Source organism: Narcine bancroftii, chromosome 8 (assembly GCF_036971445.1).
Source record: "Narcine bancroftii isolate sNarBan1 chromosome 8, sNarBan1.hap1, whole genome shotgun sequence".
Lineage (NCBI taxonomy): Eukaryota > Metazoa > Chordata > Chondrichthyes > Torpediniformes > Narcinidae > Narcine > Narcine bancroftii.
This window is the reverse complement of record NC_091476.1, coordinates 140,237,196-140,257,616: the sequence shown is the minus strand read 5'-3', so window position 1 is coordinate 140,257,616 and position 20,421 is coordinate 140,237,196. Positions and strand designations below refer to the sequence as shown.

Sequence of the window (20,421 nt, the reverse complement as noted above, 5' to 3'; positions counted from 1 at the left end):
TGTGAGACTTCTATTATTAAAGTCAGTTGATTCAACTCACTTTCGACTTTGTGTGGTTCTTTCGGTCACTGCGTGCCTAGTGCGACTACATTGGTAACCCCGACAGTCCAAACAGCATTTGGACCCAACGATGACTGACCCAAGCCTCAGAATGTTGACTTTCTGGAACTTTCAGCTGCAGATCTGGTTTGAACAGACCAATTCCAGGTCAGGCAAATCATCTCAGACACCACAAAGGAATACTATGTGGTCAGTTCACTCGACCAAGAAACAGCAGGCCACATCATCAACTTCCTACACCAGCCACCAGTTGTGGACAGGCATGAAACAATCAAGGTGCTCCTGATCCTTACTTTTGGCCTCTCCTGCCATGAGTGCACAGCCCAGTTGATCTACATTAAGGCCAATGCGTCATCGGCCTTAATGAACGAGATGCTGGCATTAGCAGATGGCCATAAGCCATGTTGACTGTTTGAACAAGTCTTTCTTGAGCAGATGCCAGAAGATATCCACCTTCTCATTGCTGATGACGATTTCAGTGACCCACGCAAAGTAGCGGCCCGCAGATATCCTGTGCACAGCAAGCAGCATGGCGGGGCCTCCATCAACCAAGTTGCTGTGTCATGCCTTCGCCATCAATGAAGCTCACAGCAGGGAGTGTCCCCAGTTCAGATTGTGGTGTTTTTAACTACCAAAAGTGGGGTTCAGGAGTCCACCATTGCCTACCACCCTAGTCTTTTCCAGGAAATGCCAGGCTGGCCGTCGTTAATGGCTACGGCGGCTGGCCATCATGATAGCCTCCTTTACTTATGGGACTGACACTCTGGGAAAAAGTTCCTCATAGAAACAGGGGCAGAGGTTAGCATCTTGCCCTCCTTGAGAACCACATTGGGAAAACAGGACCGATGCTCACTGCTGCCAACAGTAGTATTCGTGCATATGGCACACAAACCACACCAATACATTTCGGTTCCAGCCGATTCACCTGGTTGTTTCAGCAGGCAGCAGTGTCGCAACCTTTATTGGGTGCAGATTTCCTCTGGGTGCACTACCTCCTAGTGGACTTCAAGGGATGACGCCTAGACCTTCCAGACCTTCTCGCTCAGCAAAGCCAAGTTACCGGCCCCACACCTGGACTCCGTGACTTTGTCAGGCAACGAATTTGCCACAGTACTAACGGAGTTCCCAATCATTATTACACCGCAGTTCTCCAAGAACACCTTTAAGCATGGTGTACAGCACCACATTCCCACTCAAAGACCACTGCTACACACCCAAGCACCCAGGCTCCCGCCCAGCAAACTCCACCTCACCAGGGAAGAGTTCAGGAAAATGGAGAAGGGGATTGTCCAGTGTTCAGAAAGCCAGTGAGCCTCTCCATTGCACATGGTGCCCAAGTTGTCTGGAGGATGGAGGCCATGCGGCAACTACAGAAGGCTCAACGATACCACCATGGTTGACCACTACCCAGTGCCCCAAATTCAGGACCTTATTGCCAATTTGCATGCGGCAAATTCACCAAAATCCCACCCACCCCAGCATGTCCCCAAGTTAATTTTATGATTATCCCTTTAAGAAAGTTTGTAGTGTTACCATAGTTACTATGACATCATATGTCATAACATCTGGGCATATGGAGAGCTTGCTTTCATTCTTCAAAGAACCATGAAGGGAGACATAAGCATCAAAATACTTTTCTTTGAATTAGTCTTATTTCATCTTAATTTTGGTTTAACTGTTTAAAGAATATAATTATCATTATACAGTATGCTTTATTTACTCAAATATTGAAAATCTTGATGCGAAGTTATGCAAAATGTTTAATCGTTATCAATGAATTAAAGCCACTTACAGCTGCAATTACAAAGTTTGATTTATTGGATTAATAAGATAGTAATTCAGAATATTATTGCTTATTTTTCTGTGAAAATTACACATTTTGAAATTGGAAAATACAAAATAATTGGAAAGAGTCGTCTATAATCACCCCGCTCGGCCTATTCAAGTTTCTGCAGATGCTTTTCGGACTCAAGAACATGGCACAGATGTTCAGCAACTCATGGACTCAGTGGGGCATGGCTTGGATTGCAACTTCATCTACTTATATTATATCCTGATCCCAGCCGCTCACATCAAGAGAATTGGATGCACCTGCTTCAACTTTGCCTGGCCATCATCCCCACAAAGTGCCAGTTTGGGCTGTCGGCCATTGATTTCCATGGACACTGCATCGACTGGCATGGACCAGTTCCCTTGCCAGCAAAAGTCGAGGCCATACGCCAGTTTGCCAGGCCCAGTACAGTAAAGGGCTTACAGGAGTTTGTGGCCATGATCGAGTTTTACTTTCCATCAGTGGCCCGAATCATACGACCTGTTCGGCCTGATGTCTGGCAAGACCAAGGAAATCATCTGGGACACAGAGTCAGAAACAGCTTTCAAGCAAGCTAAGGATGCCCCTGCAAATGCTGCCCTCCTGCTTTACCCACAGTTGGATGTGCCTACAGTCCTCACAGTTGACACTTCCAACTCAGCAACTAATTGAGGGTCAGTGGAAACCACTCGCGTTCTTCAGCTGGCATTTGCGATTCCCAGAGGTGAAATAGTGCCTTCGGCAGGGAGTTGCTAGCCCTCTACCTTGCCATCTGGCACTTCCGGAATCTCTTGGAAGGGCAGGAGTTCATGGTCTTCATGGACTACAAACCTCTCACCTTTCCATTCGCCAAAGTGTTAGATACATGGTCAGCAACGCCACCTGTCATACATCTCAGAGTATACCACCACCGTCATACATATCTCCGGGAAAAACGTCATAGCCAATGCATTGACTCGCACCTCCATCCACTCAGTGCATTCCCTGTCCCCAGGGTTAGACTACACGGCACTCACCAAGGCACAGCAGCTGGACGAAGAAATGCTGGCCTACTGCATCGCAGTCTTGGGCCTGCAACTTGAGAACATCCTCATTTGCCCAACAGGAAGTAAGCTCCTTTGCAACGTGTCCACCAGCCAACGACGGCCCATCATTCCAGCCACTTTGAGGCGTCACATTTTCGACAAACTGCAAGATTTAGCCCATCCGTCCATTCAGGCAACCATCTACTGGCGGATAGATTTGCTTGGTACGGCCTACACAAGGTCGGGCACTGGGACAGGACATGTATATACTGTCAGACCTCCAAAGTCCAAAGGCACATGAAGGCGCCCCTTCAATCCTTCCAGCTGACACAAAGTAAGTTTGAGCATGTCCATGTGTACGTCAGTCCACTGCCGGTCTCCCAGGGGGCAAGGTACCCGTTCACCATAGTCGACAGGTTCACCAAGTGGCCAGAAGCCATACCGCTCACCAACATATCCATAAGAGTCCTGTACCAGAGCCCTCTCTGCAAGCTGGGTTGCACGTTTCGGCCTGCCTGCCAACATCACCTCAGACGGGGCATGGGGGGGGTGTCGCAGTTCAGGGCCAGCCTATGGTCAGCACTGGCACAGCTACTTGGGACCCAGCTGCACCACATCAACAACCTAGTAGAGCATTTCCACCGGCACCTGAAGTCAGCCCTGATGGCGTGCCTCGAGGCCCAGATTGGGTGGACGAGCTCTCATGGGTGCTTCTTGGCATCTGTGTGGCTCCCAAAGATTTAGCCACGTCTTCAGCAGAGTTGCTATACAGCGCCCCATTGACGGTTCCAGGCGAATTTGTGACAGCAGCCTGTGGTACAGAGGAGACATCCGCTGCAGTGCTCACAAGACTCCGAGAGAAGTTAGGAACACTAGCTCCTGTCCCAACCTAATGCCAGGACCCGAAACCTTCCTTTGTCCGCAAGGACATCCAGGACTGCAACTTTGTCTTTGCCCGCAGGGCATGCACCGGACTCCACTCCAGTGGCCGTATGAGAGCCTGTACAAGGTGATGCATCAGAACAGAACCACATGCCTCCTTGAAATGAGCGGCCATGAGGAGACCTTCACAAGTGACCGCTTCAAGCCGGTGACTTCGACCTGGAACACTCTGTGACTGTGCCACCCCCACGCTGACAAGGTTGGCTATCTAAACGGACTAAAGAGGCGCTGGCCCTGGATTCCACACTTCCTAACGCCAGTTCTGGGGAGGGTCATGTGATGGTTCACCCATGCACAGGCAAACTGGCTCAGAGTCGTGGGCAAATCCGCAGCAGATCTGACTGAGAGAGCTCCGGGTCCAGGGCAAGCCCACAGCCTAGCAGCTGATGTCATAAAGGTCCCGTGAGTCGCAAGCTTCAACGGGTTCCGAGGCATTTAAATGCGTGTGAGAGTTCTATTAAAGTCAGTTGGTTCAACTGACTTTTGACTCTGTGTGGTTCTTTCGATCATTGCATGCCTAGTGAGACTACAGCATATAGATCATTTCAATTTAGTTACATTGAACAAGGTGGATATTCTGAAGAGCTACACCTGGAAGAAGAATATGACAAAAGTTTGAATGGATATTTCAGAAAATAAACAACAGAGGCATTAATTTTTGGGACTGAGCAGATGATGTTGTTGTCTTTTCTACTATTTGCACTTTTGACAAAACAGATCACTTGGAGTCTCAATTACTGTAAATATTCGTGTATAATATGACCCCCTCCCCTCACCCACCTGAGTTGTGCTCGCGTCTCTCCACTCACCCGTCCGCCCTGAGTTGGCCTCGCGTCTCTCCACTCGTCCGCCCACCCAGCCTCCTGAGTCATGCTCGCGTCTCTCCGCTCGTCCGCCCAGCCTTCTGAGTTGCGCTCACGTCTCTCCGCTCGCCCGGCCACCCGAGCCGTGCTGCCGACTACCATTCGCCCACTCAAAAAAAATTTTAATTTTACTCTTGTGTATAATGCAACCCCACCTATTTTTTTGGGGGCGGGGATTCTTTTCGCATTATACATGAATATTTACAGTAGTTACATATTTAACATCAACCAGAATAAAGAGAGAAAAATCTACAAAAATTCTTAGGATTCAACCTAGAAGAATCTTACCATCTGGTTCATTGCAGTATGTCGCTGGATCAGCCTGAAGACTGTAGAGTCGAGCCTGAAAATCAATACACATGGATGTTGTGAAAGAATTCACAACAATCATTAACATATTTGATTGGAGAACTTTTGGCAGTGGATGTTTCTCGGCCATTTGCTTCTTTTCAAAGGTGATGTCTTTTACATTTCTGTTATTTATATATTCCTCTACTTTTCCGCTGTATTTTTGACAACTACCTTTTCTCTCCATGCTTCGGTGACGAAAGTGAAAATTGGTGTCAGCTAGTTTGTGCTGTTGCGTAATCAATGCAGTTTGTTCAAATGCCAGTGCAAAAGAGAGATTCATTTTAGTTGTATTGTATCCAGTGCAGTATTTCTGTAACCTTTTATGCCAATTTAGGTTTTTGAGTCAAAATTTTTTAAATTTTCAATTAACAAACAAAATCAAAGAAGCATTACAGAAATATACAATACCAAAACTGAACTACATGTTGATGTACAAAGAAAGAAGAATCAACACATTATCACAATTATCAAATTCTGCACTATTATTTATAAATATAAAATTACACATCATGCTGATCCTTAAAAGAAAAGTAGGAAACAGGAAAAAAAGAGAAAAAGAGGAGAAAGACCCCCCCCTCCCCTAAAGGAAAAAAAAGAGGTACTTCACCCATGTGATGTAATTCATCATCCAGAGCTTACTTCCTCCCTTAAGGGATAAATGTCTTTACATAGACATCGTTAGGAATACTGGAGATATAGGTATTGGTATTGGAGACCGTGGCGGGGGTTGGGGGGGAAATCATCAAAATCAAATCTCTTTCTTCACAAATCTAAAGCAGTTGGCCATAACCAATTGGGTTTGTTTGTGAGCACTTTAAAATCTTTTAAAAATGTTTTGGTTAACTTTTTATTAAAAGTGCAACTAGTTTTTTGATATTTTATTCATTTGCAGGAAATAGTATGATCAAAGAGGTTTTTTGTACTGAAGTTATTGTGAAATGATTTAATAAAATCACCATTAGGTTGTCACCAAAGTTAACCATTTTTAAAAGAAAATTTTCTGGAAAAATATTTTCTGAAACACCAACAGGAACTTGGAGAAATAATGATTCCAAAATACAGCATACCTTATGCCGGAGAGCTGATTACAGCCAAAGTAAAACCTGTTGGCCTGTGATTATTCACTCTATAGATCTGACCTTTTTCTGTTTGAAAATCTGGCCTTTTAATGCATATTATTATGAAACAAATGGAAAAAAAGAATTGTTAGTTTTTCACACCAGAAAATGACTGAAATATGGCAACCTCAATTGTAGAAGAGGGACACAAAATTATTTTTAACTGCCAGCTCCCAAAAGGTATCACTTAAGTGCTCCATCCTCAAAAAGAGTACAACAGCAAAATATCTCCTTTAATGCCAATAAATGAACATTGCTCCAGTACCTTAGTACTGTTGTAGAGTTCCGTAGTGCCAGAGGGTGTTGCGACCAGTGTTATAACATCACAGTCGATTGTTTTGTCAGGAGGAGGAGCAAATGTATCTGACAGGACACCAAGAATGTTTGATAATCCTTTTTTGACTTGCTGCCCTGCACCTGTGGAAGTTTCTGCCTACAAATGGGAGATTAAGGAAACACTCTATTATCATAAATATACAAAATTCTTTATCAAGTACTCTGACAATTTGAATATGAAAATATCTGAATGCTTTAGTATTGCGCTTACTTCATTTTATTTTAAACCAAAGTAATTTCTTTGTAGTTTTTCATTAACTGGATATGGGCCACACTGAATATTCTGGCATTTATTGCCCCACTTAATTACCCTTGATTCAAGTGTCTTACTGGGTAATTTCAGAGGGAAGTTAAAAGTTGAAACAGCCATGGGTTTAGGGTCAAAAACAGGCTTGCTTATGGGATTGCAGCATATTTCCCGCATCCAAAGCACATTAATAAACCTGACAGGTTTTAATAATTATGCTGACACCAACTTTCTTTAAAAATTAATTAAAAAGCCAAATTTAATTTCTCAAATTCCAGGCCTCCATGGTCACTGCGTGGCCAAAGACTTACTTCTCAAATTCAAAAATCTGGGTCTCTAACTGGTTCAATAACTGAACGCCTGTATACTCACACTCAGCTTTTCCTTCACTGCATAAGCAGTCGCTGCAATTGTACATGCTGTATCATGTTGAACTACATGCGAAAACTCCGCAAGATCTCGTTTCATAAATTCCAGTGCTTCAGTAGACTGCCAGAGAGGGAAGTAAAAGTGAAAGAAATAAAAAACTCAGGGAATTTAATTTAATCCTCTCATTTCTTTCTTCCATGATGTCAACAAGACTACTTCATCTTAACTCACTGATGATAAAGACTTTTTTCACTGTACACCATTCCTCTTAGTCCCTTGCTAAACACACCAAGATTCAGGTACAGATAATGTTTCAAACAATTAAATTAGGGATGGGTATAATCAGCACACTGTTATTTGTCACGGGAATGAAACTTATATTTAAGAGTCTATATGAAATTTATACAAAGATATCCTGATTGGAACCCTGAGAACAAAGCTACAATCTCTGGAGATGGAAAGAGGGTTAATATTTCAGAATACTTGTATGAACTCATTATTCAATCCACACAGGCTCTTCACTCAAATTTCTCTTCCCACAGATGTTATGGCCTCCTGAATGTCCCAATATTTTTTTTGTGATTATAGCTGAACACAGATTAAGGAAAAATTGCCCACTCAAAGGAAGCAAATCAATTTAACACACTAGAGGCTCAATCATCAATTGGTTAATTAGGTGTAATTGGTTGGCACAGTCTTGTGGGCTGAAAGAGCCTATTACCATGCTGTATGTCTAAAAGAAAATTTTATGGTAAATTAAAACTTCATTCAAAACCAAGATAAATACACTGAGTTTTAGAGGACATTAGGACAGGCAGTAAAATGATGCTGAGGCAGATTAACTGCATCTTCCTGTGAGGCTAATTCTCATATTCTAAATTCACAGCTAGAAAGAAGGCAGCCCTTTAAAACCAAATAAAATGTAAAACCTGCTTAATCAATGATAATAACTGGATTAGTCCACATACTGTATGTAGTCAGAAGGCTTCGTGGGTTTATCTGTGGATATCAGTCAAGCACATGACCACACCTGGATTTCACAGCCACGGTTAACTAAGTGAATTATACCAGATACACAAGCAATGAGTACTCCAGCAAGACACAACACTGACATCTGGAGTCAGACAATTGCTAATAGTATCATCTTCAGTTCTTTCTTCTAGCTTCACTTTCAAAAAAAAGAGACCTCTAGGTAAAAATGTCTTAATTAAAATATAAATAAGATGTTTCCAAACTATGAATGGCCCGGTTCCCCCACTCAATCTTCATTATCAGTAAAGGAGATTTCATAAACCTGTGTATTGCAAAAACAATCTTTGCAAATCCTTAAACCTTACTTCATCACTTACCTTTTCTTTTACTGATTGGAGACCTTCTTGTATCCAGCTGCCCCACCAACTCCCACTGGATTCCCTGCAAGGGAAGATTTTCCTCTTAATTAAAACTCTGAGATTAAAATAATAAAATATGCTTTTCATCATTTTGCAATATTCTGTATCCTAATCATTTTCTTTTGGAAATTGAATATTTGACTATGACACTACAGTCCACACAGGAAGGTACACATCAGATATATTTTAGAGTTGTGCCAGGAACAACCAGAGCAATTTTCACCTTGGTCCCTCACTTACCAAATTCATAATTTTCTCAAAATTATCTGAAGAAGACAAAGAATCAAAGTACTATCATAGCAAATTGCTGATGTTATTCAGACACTCTGAATGCTAAAATCAAGGCAACACCAATGTAATGGTAAAATCCAAAAAGACCATAAGATATAGGAGCAGAAGCAAAAACACAAAGCTGGAGTAGCTCAGCAGATCAAACAGATTTATGTAGCAAAGGCAAAGATTCCTACCCGATGTTTCGGGCTTGAGCCCTTTAGCAAAGTATGAAGAGAGAATGCCGGCAAGCATCCAAATAAGAGTAGGAAGGGGGAGAGGGGGGTGGCAAGGATTGAGATGATAGGTAGAGAAAGGAGGGAGGGGACAGCTGCAATGGGGGGGGGGGGGAGAATGGTATGGCTGTGTGGGTGAAAGAACTGGAAGGACAGGAAAAGATGGTGGGAGAAGAAAAGGCAAGCAGGTTTAATGGAAAGCAGTAAAGTCAATGTTCATGTCATGTGGCTGGAGGGTGCCCAGACAGAAAATAAAGTGTTGTTCCTCCAATCTGCGGGTGATCAGGGCAGGACAGTACATAAGGCCATGGAGAGGCATGTGAGTGTAACCCAGAATTGAAATGGTTGACCAGTGGGAGGTCACTCTGGTTGCGAATGGAGCAGAGGTGCTGAGCAAAGCGATCTCCCTGTCTGCAACTGATCTCTCCAATGTAGAGAATGCCATAAAGGGTGCACCGGATGCAGTAAATAAGTCCTCTGGATGTACAAGTGTTGCTTCATGTGAAAGGTCTGTTTGAGGCTCCAGACTATGGTGAGGGAAGAGGCGTGGGCGCAACTGTTGCACCTCCTGTGGGCAAAGGGAAAGGTGCCGGGGGTGCGATAGGTGGGAAGGATGAGTGCACGAGGGAATCTCAGAGGGAGCAGTCCTTGCGGAAGGCCAAGAGGGGAGGAACATATGCGTGGTGGTGGGATCCTGTAGTAAGTGCTGAAAATTTCAGAAGATTAAATTTTGGATGCTGAGGCTGGTGGGGTGGTAGGAGAGGATGAGGGGGGTTCTGTGTTTGTTGGCTACTCCTTTGATTTGGAGGAAGTGGGATGAGTTGAAGGAGAAGTTATTTAGAGTGAGGACAAGTTCTGCCAGGTGGAGGAGAGTGGTGGTAGAGGGTGACTGGTCAGGTCTTTGGACCAGGAAGAAGCAAAGTGCTTTCAGGCCTTCTGTGTGGGGGATAGGTTGGACATCCATTGTGAAGATGAGGCAGTCCGTTTCAGGGAATATGAAGTCATCAATGAGATGGAAGGCATGTGAGGTTTCGTGGATGTAGGTGGGCATGGAGGGGAGAAACGATAAAGTAATTTGAAACTAGTTCAGTGGGGCAGGTGCAGGCAGAAACAATGGGTCTACCCAGATGGTTAGATTTGTGTATCTTGTGCAGGAGGTAGAAACAGGCATTGTAGGGGTGGGAGAGAATGAGGTTGGTGCCAATGATGGGGAGGTGACTAGAGGTGATGAGGTTGGAGATGGCTTTGGAGACAGTGGTTTGATGTGTGGTGGGGTCAATAAGAGGTGTCTGAGAGATGTCAATGGCCTCGGCAAGATAGAGGTCAGTGCACCAGACCACAACTGCACCACCCTTGTCTGTGGGTTTGATGATGAGGTTGGGATTGTTGTGGAAAGAGTGGAGGGAAGAGCGGTCCGAGGAGGTGAGGTTGGAGAAAAAGAGAAGTGGGATGGTAAAGTTGAGATGGTTGATGTCTCAGCAGCAGTTGGAAATAAAGAGGTCCAGAGCAGGCAGCTGGCCAGGACAAGAAGTCTAGGAGGAGGAAGAATGTTTGAAGTGGGAGAAAGGGTCTTGGGTGGGGAATGGAGAGTCATGCTCATGGAAATGGGCCCAGAGGCAGCAGAAGAAGAGTTCCGCGTGGAACTCATTGATGTGTAGGTGGAGGGGAACAAAGGTAAGGCCTCTATTGAGGACCGAACATTCGTTTGTACCACAGAGCACACATTTTCATATCTTCACCTTGCCACAAACATCCTTGTCCAAATCATGTGTATATTGCAAAAAAACATGGGTCCTGGTATTGAACCCTGACACACACTCCACTGGTCACAGCTTTCTAGTCGGCAAAACTACCCTCTGCACCCCCTTTCTCAATCTTGTCACAAAGCCAATATTTTTATCCAGTTGTCTAATTGGCCCTGCATATACCCTGTCCTTCTATACCAACCTACCAAATGGGACCCATATCAAACTCTATTAAAAACTATATCAATGACATTAATTGCCTTGACGACCTCTATCCACTTAAAAAAAAATCTATCAAGCTCTTGAGACATGATTTTCCCCACACAAATCCATGCTGGTTCTCTTTAATTTTCCCCTGGTCATCCAAATGTTGACAGATAATATCTTACAGAATCCTCTCCAGCAGCTTCCTGACCAATGATGTCAGACTAACAGGTCTGTAGTTACCCAGATTATCGCATTTCCTCCAAACCTCTGGAACCTCTCCTGTCCTCAGTGAGGAGTTTAAAATGTCTGTCAAGTTCCCAACAATTTCCTTCATGCCTTCCCATAATGTTCTGGGATGCACCCAATCTGGACCCTGATATTTATTCACCTTGATACAATCTTGGTCTGTGAACACCTGATCACTACTAATGCAGGAATGCATCAGTTACTTTACATGCCTCCTTCACGTCCAATACCTGCTTATCCTGCTCCACTGTAAACACAATTATTCATTCAAGACTTTCCTAATTTCCTCTGGCTCCACACAAACAACCCTTCAGATCCTTAAGAAAAGCTATTCTTTTCCTCGTGACCCCTTTATTCCTAACATACCTTTAGCACATTTTTGAATTCTCCTTTACACTGTCTGCCAAAGCCATCTCATAACCTTTTGTTTTTAGCCCTCTTTCTGATGCTCATACATTCCTGAAACTCCACAAGGAATTCCCTGTATCTGTTACACATCTTTTTTTTTGTTTTGACCTGTGCCTCTACAACTCTGGTTAACCAGGGTTCCTTTACCTTGTTGTTCATGCCCTTTACTCTCTTAAGGTACATGTTCATGCTGGAACTTCCTTATCTCTCTCTCCAGCACCTCCTATTTGGCAGTCATGCTCTTACTCACCAACATTTATATCCTGTCAAAATTTGCTAACTCCTGCCTAATATTGCAACTGGCTTTGCCCTGATTTAGGATTCTACTTGAGGACTAGTGTTTTTCTTTTCCATAACCATCTTAAAGTTAATAGAAATGTGGTCACTGATCCCACAGTCTTCCTACCAATACCTCTGTTACCTTATCAGCTTCATACAAGATCTAATATTGCCCCTTGCCCTGTCCACATATTGCTGTTGAAAGTTCACCTGGACACATTTAATCTCCTTACACTTCAGCATTCACAATTGATGCTAGGAAGTTGAAATGATCGATAACTTTGCTATTTTTTTTTTTTTTTACAAACATGGGTGTCTGATCCTCTAGCTATCCAGTTAAGAGGAGGGGTGAGGCATTCTTTACTTGGAATATCCAAACATGAAATTCCTGTGACTGTTATACAAGGAGACCTAGGTCATTGAACACTGGCACATTTCAATTATTCACCATTGTAAACAATCTATTTTTTATATTTTCCATCAAAATCTATGGTCTCATTTATCCATCCATCTGCTACATCCTTCCCTATTTAACCAACATATTTCCATTCAGTTCTTATTTAATCCCCATTCTTTCCTCTCACTGCAGTTACCTCCTCTCTCTCCACCTTACCCATCTTTTAATCTCATCCCCATATTGTCTACCTCTCCCCCACCCACTCTCTTTCCTTCTACCTCTCTCCCTTATTCCTCTCCCCACCACTTCTCCATCCCCTTCTACCTCTCCCCTACTTCCTCTCCCTCCCCACATCCCTCCATTTCTACCTCTCTCTGTCCCCTCTCCCTCACACCCTCTCCACTTTTCCACTCACCACTCCCAATTCCTTCCCTCCCTCACCACCACCCTCTCCATTCCTCCCTCACCACCACCCTCTCCATTCCTCCCTCACCACCACCCTCTCCATTCCTCCCTCACCCCTATGCTTTGCATCCCTCCCTCACATGCCTCTTCCTCCCTCACCCCCTCTGCCTCTCCCTCCCTCCCCCACCATCCTTCCCTTACCTGCCACTTCCTTCCTCACCCCACCGTCTCCATCCCTCCCTCATCTGCCTCTCCCTCCCTCTGCCTCTCTTTCTGTCACCCCCTCACCTTCCCTCACCTCCTCCTGCCTCTCCCTCCCTCCTCCTCCTGCCTCTCACTCCCCTACCCCCATCCTTTGGGTCCTGACACCTTCCATCCACTTGGTCCGGACTCCCCCCCACCCCACCCCACCCATCCCCTGGATCCGAATACCCCCCTCATCACCATCCCCTGGATCTTGATACACCCCAACCCCCGGGGGTCCCCGACAACGGATATTTTCTCCTCACCCGTCCGCCATCTTGCCGTGATGATGTCATTGATAATCTGACCTTTCACCCTGAACCTACGTCCACAACTCCGCCTCGCACCCTTCTCTCGCCGGCTCAGACCGAGTAACGCCTACACGCAGCGAACGTACTGACGTCACAATGTTGAGGCGGTCCAAATATAATTATGTCAATGAGGCGAAACAGGTCATTGCCTGTTTTACTCATGGTGGAAGTGGTAGTGAGGGAGCGCCTGGAATGGAGCGGCGGGGCTAAGGGAGCGCCACGCTGCGTGGGGCGGTAGTGAAGAAGCGCCTCGCTGGGATGGGGGGGAGGGCGAGACAGAGGGAGCGCCACGATGAGAGGGGCGAGACAGTACTGAGGATGGGCCGTTCAGCCCATCTAGCATGCCTACATGAGCCCTTTTTAAGATATTAAAAGCAGTGGAAACTCAGACTGGTTCCTGCCACTGAGAACTAATTCAGCTGGTTTGAAATCTCCTCATGCAGAAACTCAGCACTCCAATTGTGGGAGAGATCACATTTAGATTCAATAATTTTAAAGTCTAATAATATATTAACATGAGGTAAATGCTTCAACTCAGCTCAGATTCCAATAAAAAACAACCTGGACTCCACAACTGCCCATAGCAGCAAATTCCAGAGGTTCATCCCTTTGGCCAGAGAAATGCCTCTGCATCTCTGTTTTCAATGGGCACACTTCAATCCTGAAGTTATTCCCTCTTGTGCTAGACTCCCCACCATGGAAAGCATCCTTGCCACATTTACTCTGTCCAGTCCTTTCAACGTTCGAAATGCTTCTATGAGCTCTCCCCTCATTCTGAACTCCAAGGAGTGCAGTCCAAGAGCCATCAAACGTTCCTTATATTGTTAATCCCTTCATTCCAGGAATCATTCTTATGAATCTTCTCTGAAACCTCTCCAATGCCAGCATATCCTTTCTTAAATAAGGATCCTAAAACTGGACCCCATACTCTAAGTGAGGCCTCACCAGTGCCTTATAAAGCTTCAGCATCACATCCCTGCTCTTGTATCCCTTTCCTCTCAATGTGAATGCCAACATTTCATTCGCCTTCTTCACCACCTGCAGGTCAATCTTTAGGATATATTGCATGAGGACTCCCAAGTTCATTTGGACCTCTGAATTTTGAATTTTCTCCCCATGCAAATAATATTCCTTCTACCAAACTGCATGACCATTTTTCCAACATTGTATTTCATTTGCCATTTTGCCGATTCTCCTAACCTGTTTAAATCTCTCTGCAGTTTCCCCCTCACTAACTGCCTCTCCACCTATCTTTCCTCTCACCCCATTTTTCTTCCTCTCCAAATAATCTTTGATGTCCATACTAATCAAGAACTTATCAACCTCCACTTTAAATCTCCTCCACCCCAATCTGTCGCAACAAATTCCACAGATTCACCATCCTCTGGCTGAAGAAATTTCTCATATTTGTTCTAAAGGTATAACTTTTATTCTGAGCCTGTGCCCTCCAGTCTGAGACTTTCCCATTGCTGGAAACGTCTTCACCGCATCTACTCTATCCAGCCCTTTTAATGTCTGGAAAGTTTCAAAGATCTTTCCTTCCCATCCTAAACTCCACCAAGTGCATGATCAGAGCCATCGAATGCTCCTCATGCATTATCTCTCTCATCCCTGGGATCATTCTTGTAAACCTCCCCTCCAATGCCAACACATTTTTCCTTCAGGGCTAAAACTGCTCACAACACTCAATATGTAGTCTGACCAGCATCTTATGAAGCCTCACATTGACATCTTTGCCTTTATATTCTAGTCTGGTCATTCTCAACCTGCTTTTGGCTCTGGACCTCTTAAGTATTGCTCAAAATTTATGGGCTCCCTTCCCTTTAGTTGGCTTCTTCCATACTTCTCTCCTAGTGACTACATTTAAAAAAATGTCATGGTTTCAGTTGGTGGCCCCACCCTGCAATTGTTGCGGCCCCCAGGGGGAATTATATGGTCCTTTTTGAGAATGGCTGCTCTGGTCCTCTCAAAATTAAAGCTATCATTGCATATGCTTTCCTTACCACCAACTCAACCTGCAGATTAACCTTTAAGGAATCCTGGACTAAGACTCCCAAATTCTTTTGGACCTCCACTTTCTTCATTCTCCATTTAAAAAAATTCTTATTTATACCTTCCATCAAAACACATTCTTAATATAAACTTAATTTATTCCAGCTGGCCAAACGTCAGTCTTCCCCAATCACAACCTTTGCCTGTCTTAAAAAGTGAAAGGGAGGGAGGATGTTTGCCTTATGAGGAAAGATTAAGTAGGTGAGGCCTGTACTTTCCAAAATTTATCAGAATGAGAGGTGATTTCATTGAAATTCTGGCAGGGATCAACAGGCTGCATGCAGGGTGAATGTTTCCCCAGATGAGGAGTCTAGGAGCAGGGTCACAGTCTCAGAATAAGGGATGGAGTTGGGAACAAATGTCTTAATTCAAAGCATGGTGAGTCTGTACTTCTTCGAAGGTGTTGAGGCACATACAAAAATAAATGGATACGCTTTTGGATATTAAGGAATATTGGGATTGTATTGGGAAATGGCACTGAGGTTGAGGATCAACTAGAAAATGGTGGGCAGACTCAAGATGCAAAAGACCTACTCTTGCTCATGGTTCTTATGATGCCAATCAATCGGACTTACTTTGATGGCCTCAAGCTTTCAGCCTACTCCCCTGCTGCCAGACACCATGAGACAATTCAGGGCTTTCTATTAGTCTGTCCTGCTGCACCAGGCCAAGTCTGATCAGCAAAGAATGACTTCAATACTGCATCAGACCAGTGTTGCTCCCATTAGATGGCTGTGCTGTAATGGTTTTACATTGGGTTCATCTGCACAGCAATGAAAATTGTATCAAACTCTTCTGTTAAACTGAGATCAACCCTTATGGTAAAATGAAACCAACCATATAACCATTTACTGAGCGGAAACAGGCCAAACAAGTCATGAAATTCAGTGTTTTGTGGCAGCATTGTAGTTGTACATTCATTTTATACCATCACTGGAAGAAAAAAATAACAGTGGTCAAGAAGTTAGACAGTGTCTTTGGTTCATAAAATTATTGATTATTCAAGAATCTGGTGGCACCGGGGAAGAAGCTGTCCTTGTGCCATCGAGTATTCAATTTTTTCAAATATTAGCGCAGGATATCTGACTTAGAAAATCCTTGACAACATTTCAGCTTGAGTCATTGCAGACATGCTGCAGAGGAATGTAAGGCAGAGGGCCCATCCCTGCCTTTGATTTCCCACCTATGCGATCCCCTGAGTTAGTGGCCAAGGGAGCAAGCCCTCACTGGTCCATTGAGATGGGGGAAAACAAAATAAGAACTTATACAATTTGCTGTTCATTCTCTAAATTCAATAACTTTTCAATCAAGATATGAATGGTTTTTTTTTTATGTAAGACTACAGTAACTTTTATTTATTCACCATTTTTAGCAAAGCAAAATAATGCAGCGTAGTTGCCAAATAAAATGACATAGCACAGCCAATGACCCAGGTTCGAATCTGGCACTGCCTGAGTTTGTATGTTCTCCCCACGATCTGCATGAGTTTCCTATGGGTGCTCCAATTTCTTCCAACCATCCAAACGTAGGTTAATTTGGGTGAATTGGGCAGCCCAGGTTTAAATGGCTGGAATCAGTTTCTATTGTTGCTGTAATTTGTTTTAAATTATACTGAGGGCGCTCTCCATTATACTACATTACTATGAGGAGTAATTTTAAATTTAGACATATAGTACAGCACAGAAACAGGCCCTTTACCCCCATGAGCCCAATTAACCTACAACCCGGTATGTTTTGAAGAGTGGGAGGAAACTGAAGCCCCCAGGTAAAACCCACGTACAAACTCCTTACAGACAGTGAGCACAGGATTCAAATCCAGGTCCCAATCGCTGGCGCTATAAGAGCATTATGATACCATTGTGTTAACCATGCTTCCCTGTGCTAACTGAAATAAATGGACTTCCAGTAAATGGGATGTTTCAGAGCAACTCTAGCATCTGAAAACTGGATTTTGATTGGGCAATGTGGACCACCGACAACTAGAAATGTACACTTCACTATCTGTCATCTCATGGCCTGCCATGCCCCTCACTACTGAATCAACTCTGGTTTAAGAGTGCAGTCATACATCTGAGCCTCTACCAAGGCTGGGTAAAACTGAAGGGCCTTCAAGTGAAGCAGTGCGGGATGCCAAAGAACAAAGTTAGTATCAACTGATGTACGACCCCAGATCTAATAAGTTAGAGTGGTGGTTCTCAATGTCCATTCCCCATGGACCACTGTAAGTATTTCTTCACTTACCATGGGCCAATGAGACAAACCAGTGGACCTTCCAAAATGGTTGACTCATTATAGAACTAGTCAAAGACCAATGAGTTGCAGAGATGAGTTGAGTGTGATTGTCCATGACATCAAGGCAGCAATGGATCAAGAGTGGCAGCAAGAAACCACAGTAAAATACAACATCATGGTGAAAATTCCCTTGCTAAAATAAAATTTGCTTCAAAAAACAATGGTTTCATTTTATAGATGTCAATCATTCTAGCCCAGGGTGTTATTACAAGTTAAACCTTCTCAGGTTTGTGTTCAACCACCTTCCTTCAATCACTGGATCAGAGTGGGGATGTTTGGAGGTAATTGTTCAATTCCACTTCCAACTTCTCTACAAGTGAATCAGTCAAAACTTGCATGCAACAAATTTGGCAAAATTCAGGCACAGGCTGATAGGTATCAAATAGCATCCATGACAAAAAGGTGCAATGGACATCTGCAACAGAGAGTCAAACACTTACCAAGTTACCATCATCAAGTCCCCTTGATGCACAGCCAGGATGCACATTTCTGCTGCTGCTGGTCCACAGTGCCTCATGGATGCCTGGTTCTGGAGTGCCATGTCCCATTTAGTGCATTTGTAGCTGCTCGTGTGATGCAGCTCGTCCTCAGAGTGAGGATTGAACAAGGGCTGTGTGGTGATCACTTCCACCAATTCTGTCATGGACCAGATGTATCTGCCACAGAGACACTGGAGAGGAGGAGGTCAGGCCACTTTACCCATGATGTTGGTTGACTCACCATAGACCCAATATGGCAGCTCCATCCTTCAGGACCCAACCATCTCAGCCAGTAATAGTGCTACCAACCCACTCCTGCTGATGGACATTGTCCTACCCTAAGGACATTCCATGTTCCTGCTACTCTCAGTGCTTCTTCTAAATGGAGGAGCACTGGTTCATCAGCTGAAGCAGGGTGGGAGATAGTTTACTTGCCCATGTTGGACCTGATACAATGAGATTTCATAGGGTCTGCAGCCAACACTCATTCCAAGGACTAAGCCCTCTCACCTGTGAGTAACGGTTCCACCCCGAGTGGGCCTATCCTGCTTGTGGACAGGATGTTTGAAAGGATTGTGATGAGGATTCTGGCACATCGCCTGATGGTCTGATTCACTGAGCATGACTGAGTCGGGCTGTTGTTGGAGCGGTCTGTGGGACAGCTCCCTCAATCTACAAACCAGTCCACAGCACCGGTCCATAGATGATGAGGACTTATTGACAGAACACATCTGCCCAAGTGAAATAAAACAAAAATGCAAAAACTACTTAATTTTTTATGTAAAAGAGTTGAAGCAAACTCAGCTGAGCAGTTCAGTGCAAGGACATAGTTCTCATCTTGTGCGATCCATTATTGTGCTGCCACATCATCACCAACTGTGTGATGTCATGAACTTTCTTCTGGAGATGATGCTCACATCAGATCTCATTAACTCCAGTAGCATTGACGCAGGGAGGTACACTTGTGTGTTTGACTTTCCGTTAGAATTATGAAAAGTTCAAGACCAGGTGTATTGCAGAGAAACCAGAGAACGGGGGAAAAAAGGAATGACTACAAAAATGAGAGAAGGAAATGGTGGTAACTCCATGGATGGGGTTGGGGGCTTTTACTGATAACCATCGAACATTAAAGCACAAAACAAGAGGCCCTTCTAATCTGTGCCAAACTACCTGTACCCAGACAATATATCTCTCTATATCTCTCCCATCCATGTACCATCCATTTTTCTTAAGGGTCAAAATTAAGTCCGCATTCACCACCTCAGCTGGCAGCTCATTCCACATTCCCACCACTGCCTACGTGAAGAAGTTCCCCCTCATGTTCCCCCTAAATTTTTCCCCTTTTACTTTTAACCCATGTCCCCTGGTTTGTATCTCACCTACCCACAGTCGAAAAAGCCTATCTAAGTTTACTCTGTCTATCATAATTTTAAATACCTCTATCAAATCTCCCCTCATTCTTCTCTGCTCCACGGAATAAAGTCCTAACCCGTTTAACCTTTCGCTATAACTCAGTTCTTGAAGTCCAGGCAACATCCTAGTAAATCTTCTTTGCACTCTTTCGATCGCATTGATGTCTTTCCTGTAGTGAGGTGACCAAAACTGCACACAATATGCCAAATTTAGCCTCATCAAAGCTTATACAACTTTAACATAACATCCCAACTCCTCTACTCAATACCTTGAAGGCCAATATGCCAAAAGCTCTCCTTATGACCCCATCTACCTGTGCACCACTTTCAGAGAAATATATATCTGTACTCCAGATCCCTCTGTTCTGCTGCACTCTTCAGTGCCCTACCATTTACTATGTATGTCTTCTTGGTTTAACCTTCTAAAATGCACCACCTTACATTAGTCTGCATTAAATTCCATCTGCTATTTTGCAGCCCATTTTCCCAGCTTTAACATGAATCCATTTTAAACATTAAACTATGCTAAGATTGTTTGATCTTGGAAGCTAATCAGGCCTAGGGCTAGTCAGTACTTGGAGGGGAGACCACCGAGGAACATCGGGTGCTGTAGGTTTCTGTGAGGGGCACTAAACAAAGTGGCAACTGTCAGCTTTATGGTAGACAAAAGTTAAAGAATTTCATGTATGTTACATTTTAAATGTAGTATTATGTGACAATAATGGAACCTTTAACTTTTACAGCATTCTCAGCTGGGTGCTGGTGAACCCAGTGACCATCTGCTAGGGCAAAAGGACACTGTAAAGACTCATTATAAAGACTGGGGGAGTCATGTGATGGAGTAGTGGCCGATCGGGAAAACCAGCCCTCTCCAGAAAAATAGGAAGAAAGTTAGGAAAAGACAAAGCACAACAAAAATAAAATATA

The 20,421-nt window shown here is 44.0% G+C and overlaps 1 protein-coding gene across 4 annotated transcripts in view; it reads right to left on the bottom strand.

The window, feature by feature from the left end:
* bsdc1 (BSD domain containing 1) overlaps positions 1–18,919 on the bottom strand; it is a 40,557-nt gene extending 21,638 nt beyond the window's left edge. For 3 of the 4 annotated variants that reach the window (XM_069895053.1, XM_069895054.1, XM_069895056.1), the window contains exons 1-5: positions 18,593–18,919; positions 8,471–8,534; positions 7,125–7,241; positions 6,435–6,602; positions 4,989–5,043 (exon numbers count right to left, since the gene is read on the bottom strand). In XM_069895053.1, the coding sequence (XP_069751154.1) occupies positions 4,989–5,043; positions 6,435–6,602; positions 7,125–7,241; positions 8,471–8,534; positions 18,593–18,813 (625 nt within the window). In that variant the 5' untranslated portion in view covers positions 18,814–18,919. Of the gene's footprint in view, positions 1–4,988; positions 5,044–6,434; positions 6,603–7,124; positions 7,242–8,470; positions 8,535–13,214; positions 13,250–18,592 lie in introns of those variants that run through there. The other variant, XM_069895055.1, reaches the window with a different exon arrangement.
* Between the last annotated feature and the right edge of the window lie 1,502 nt (positions 18,920–20,421).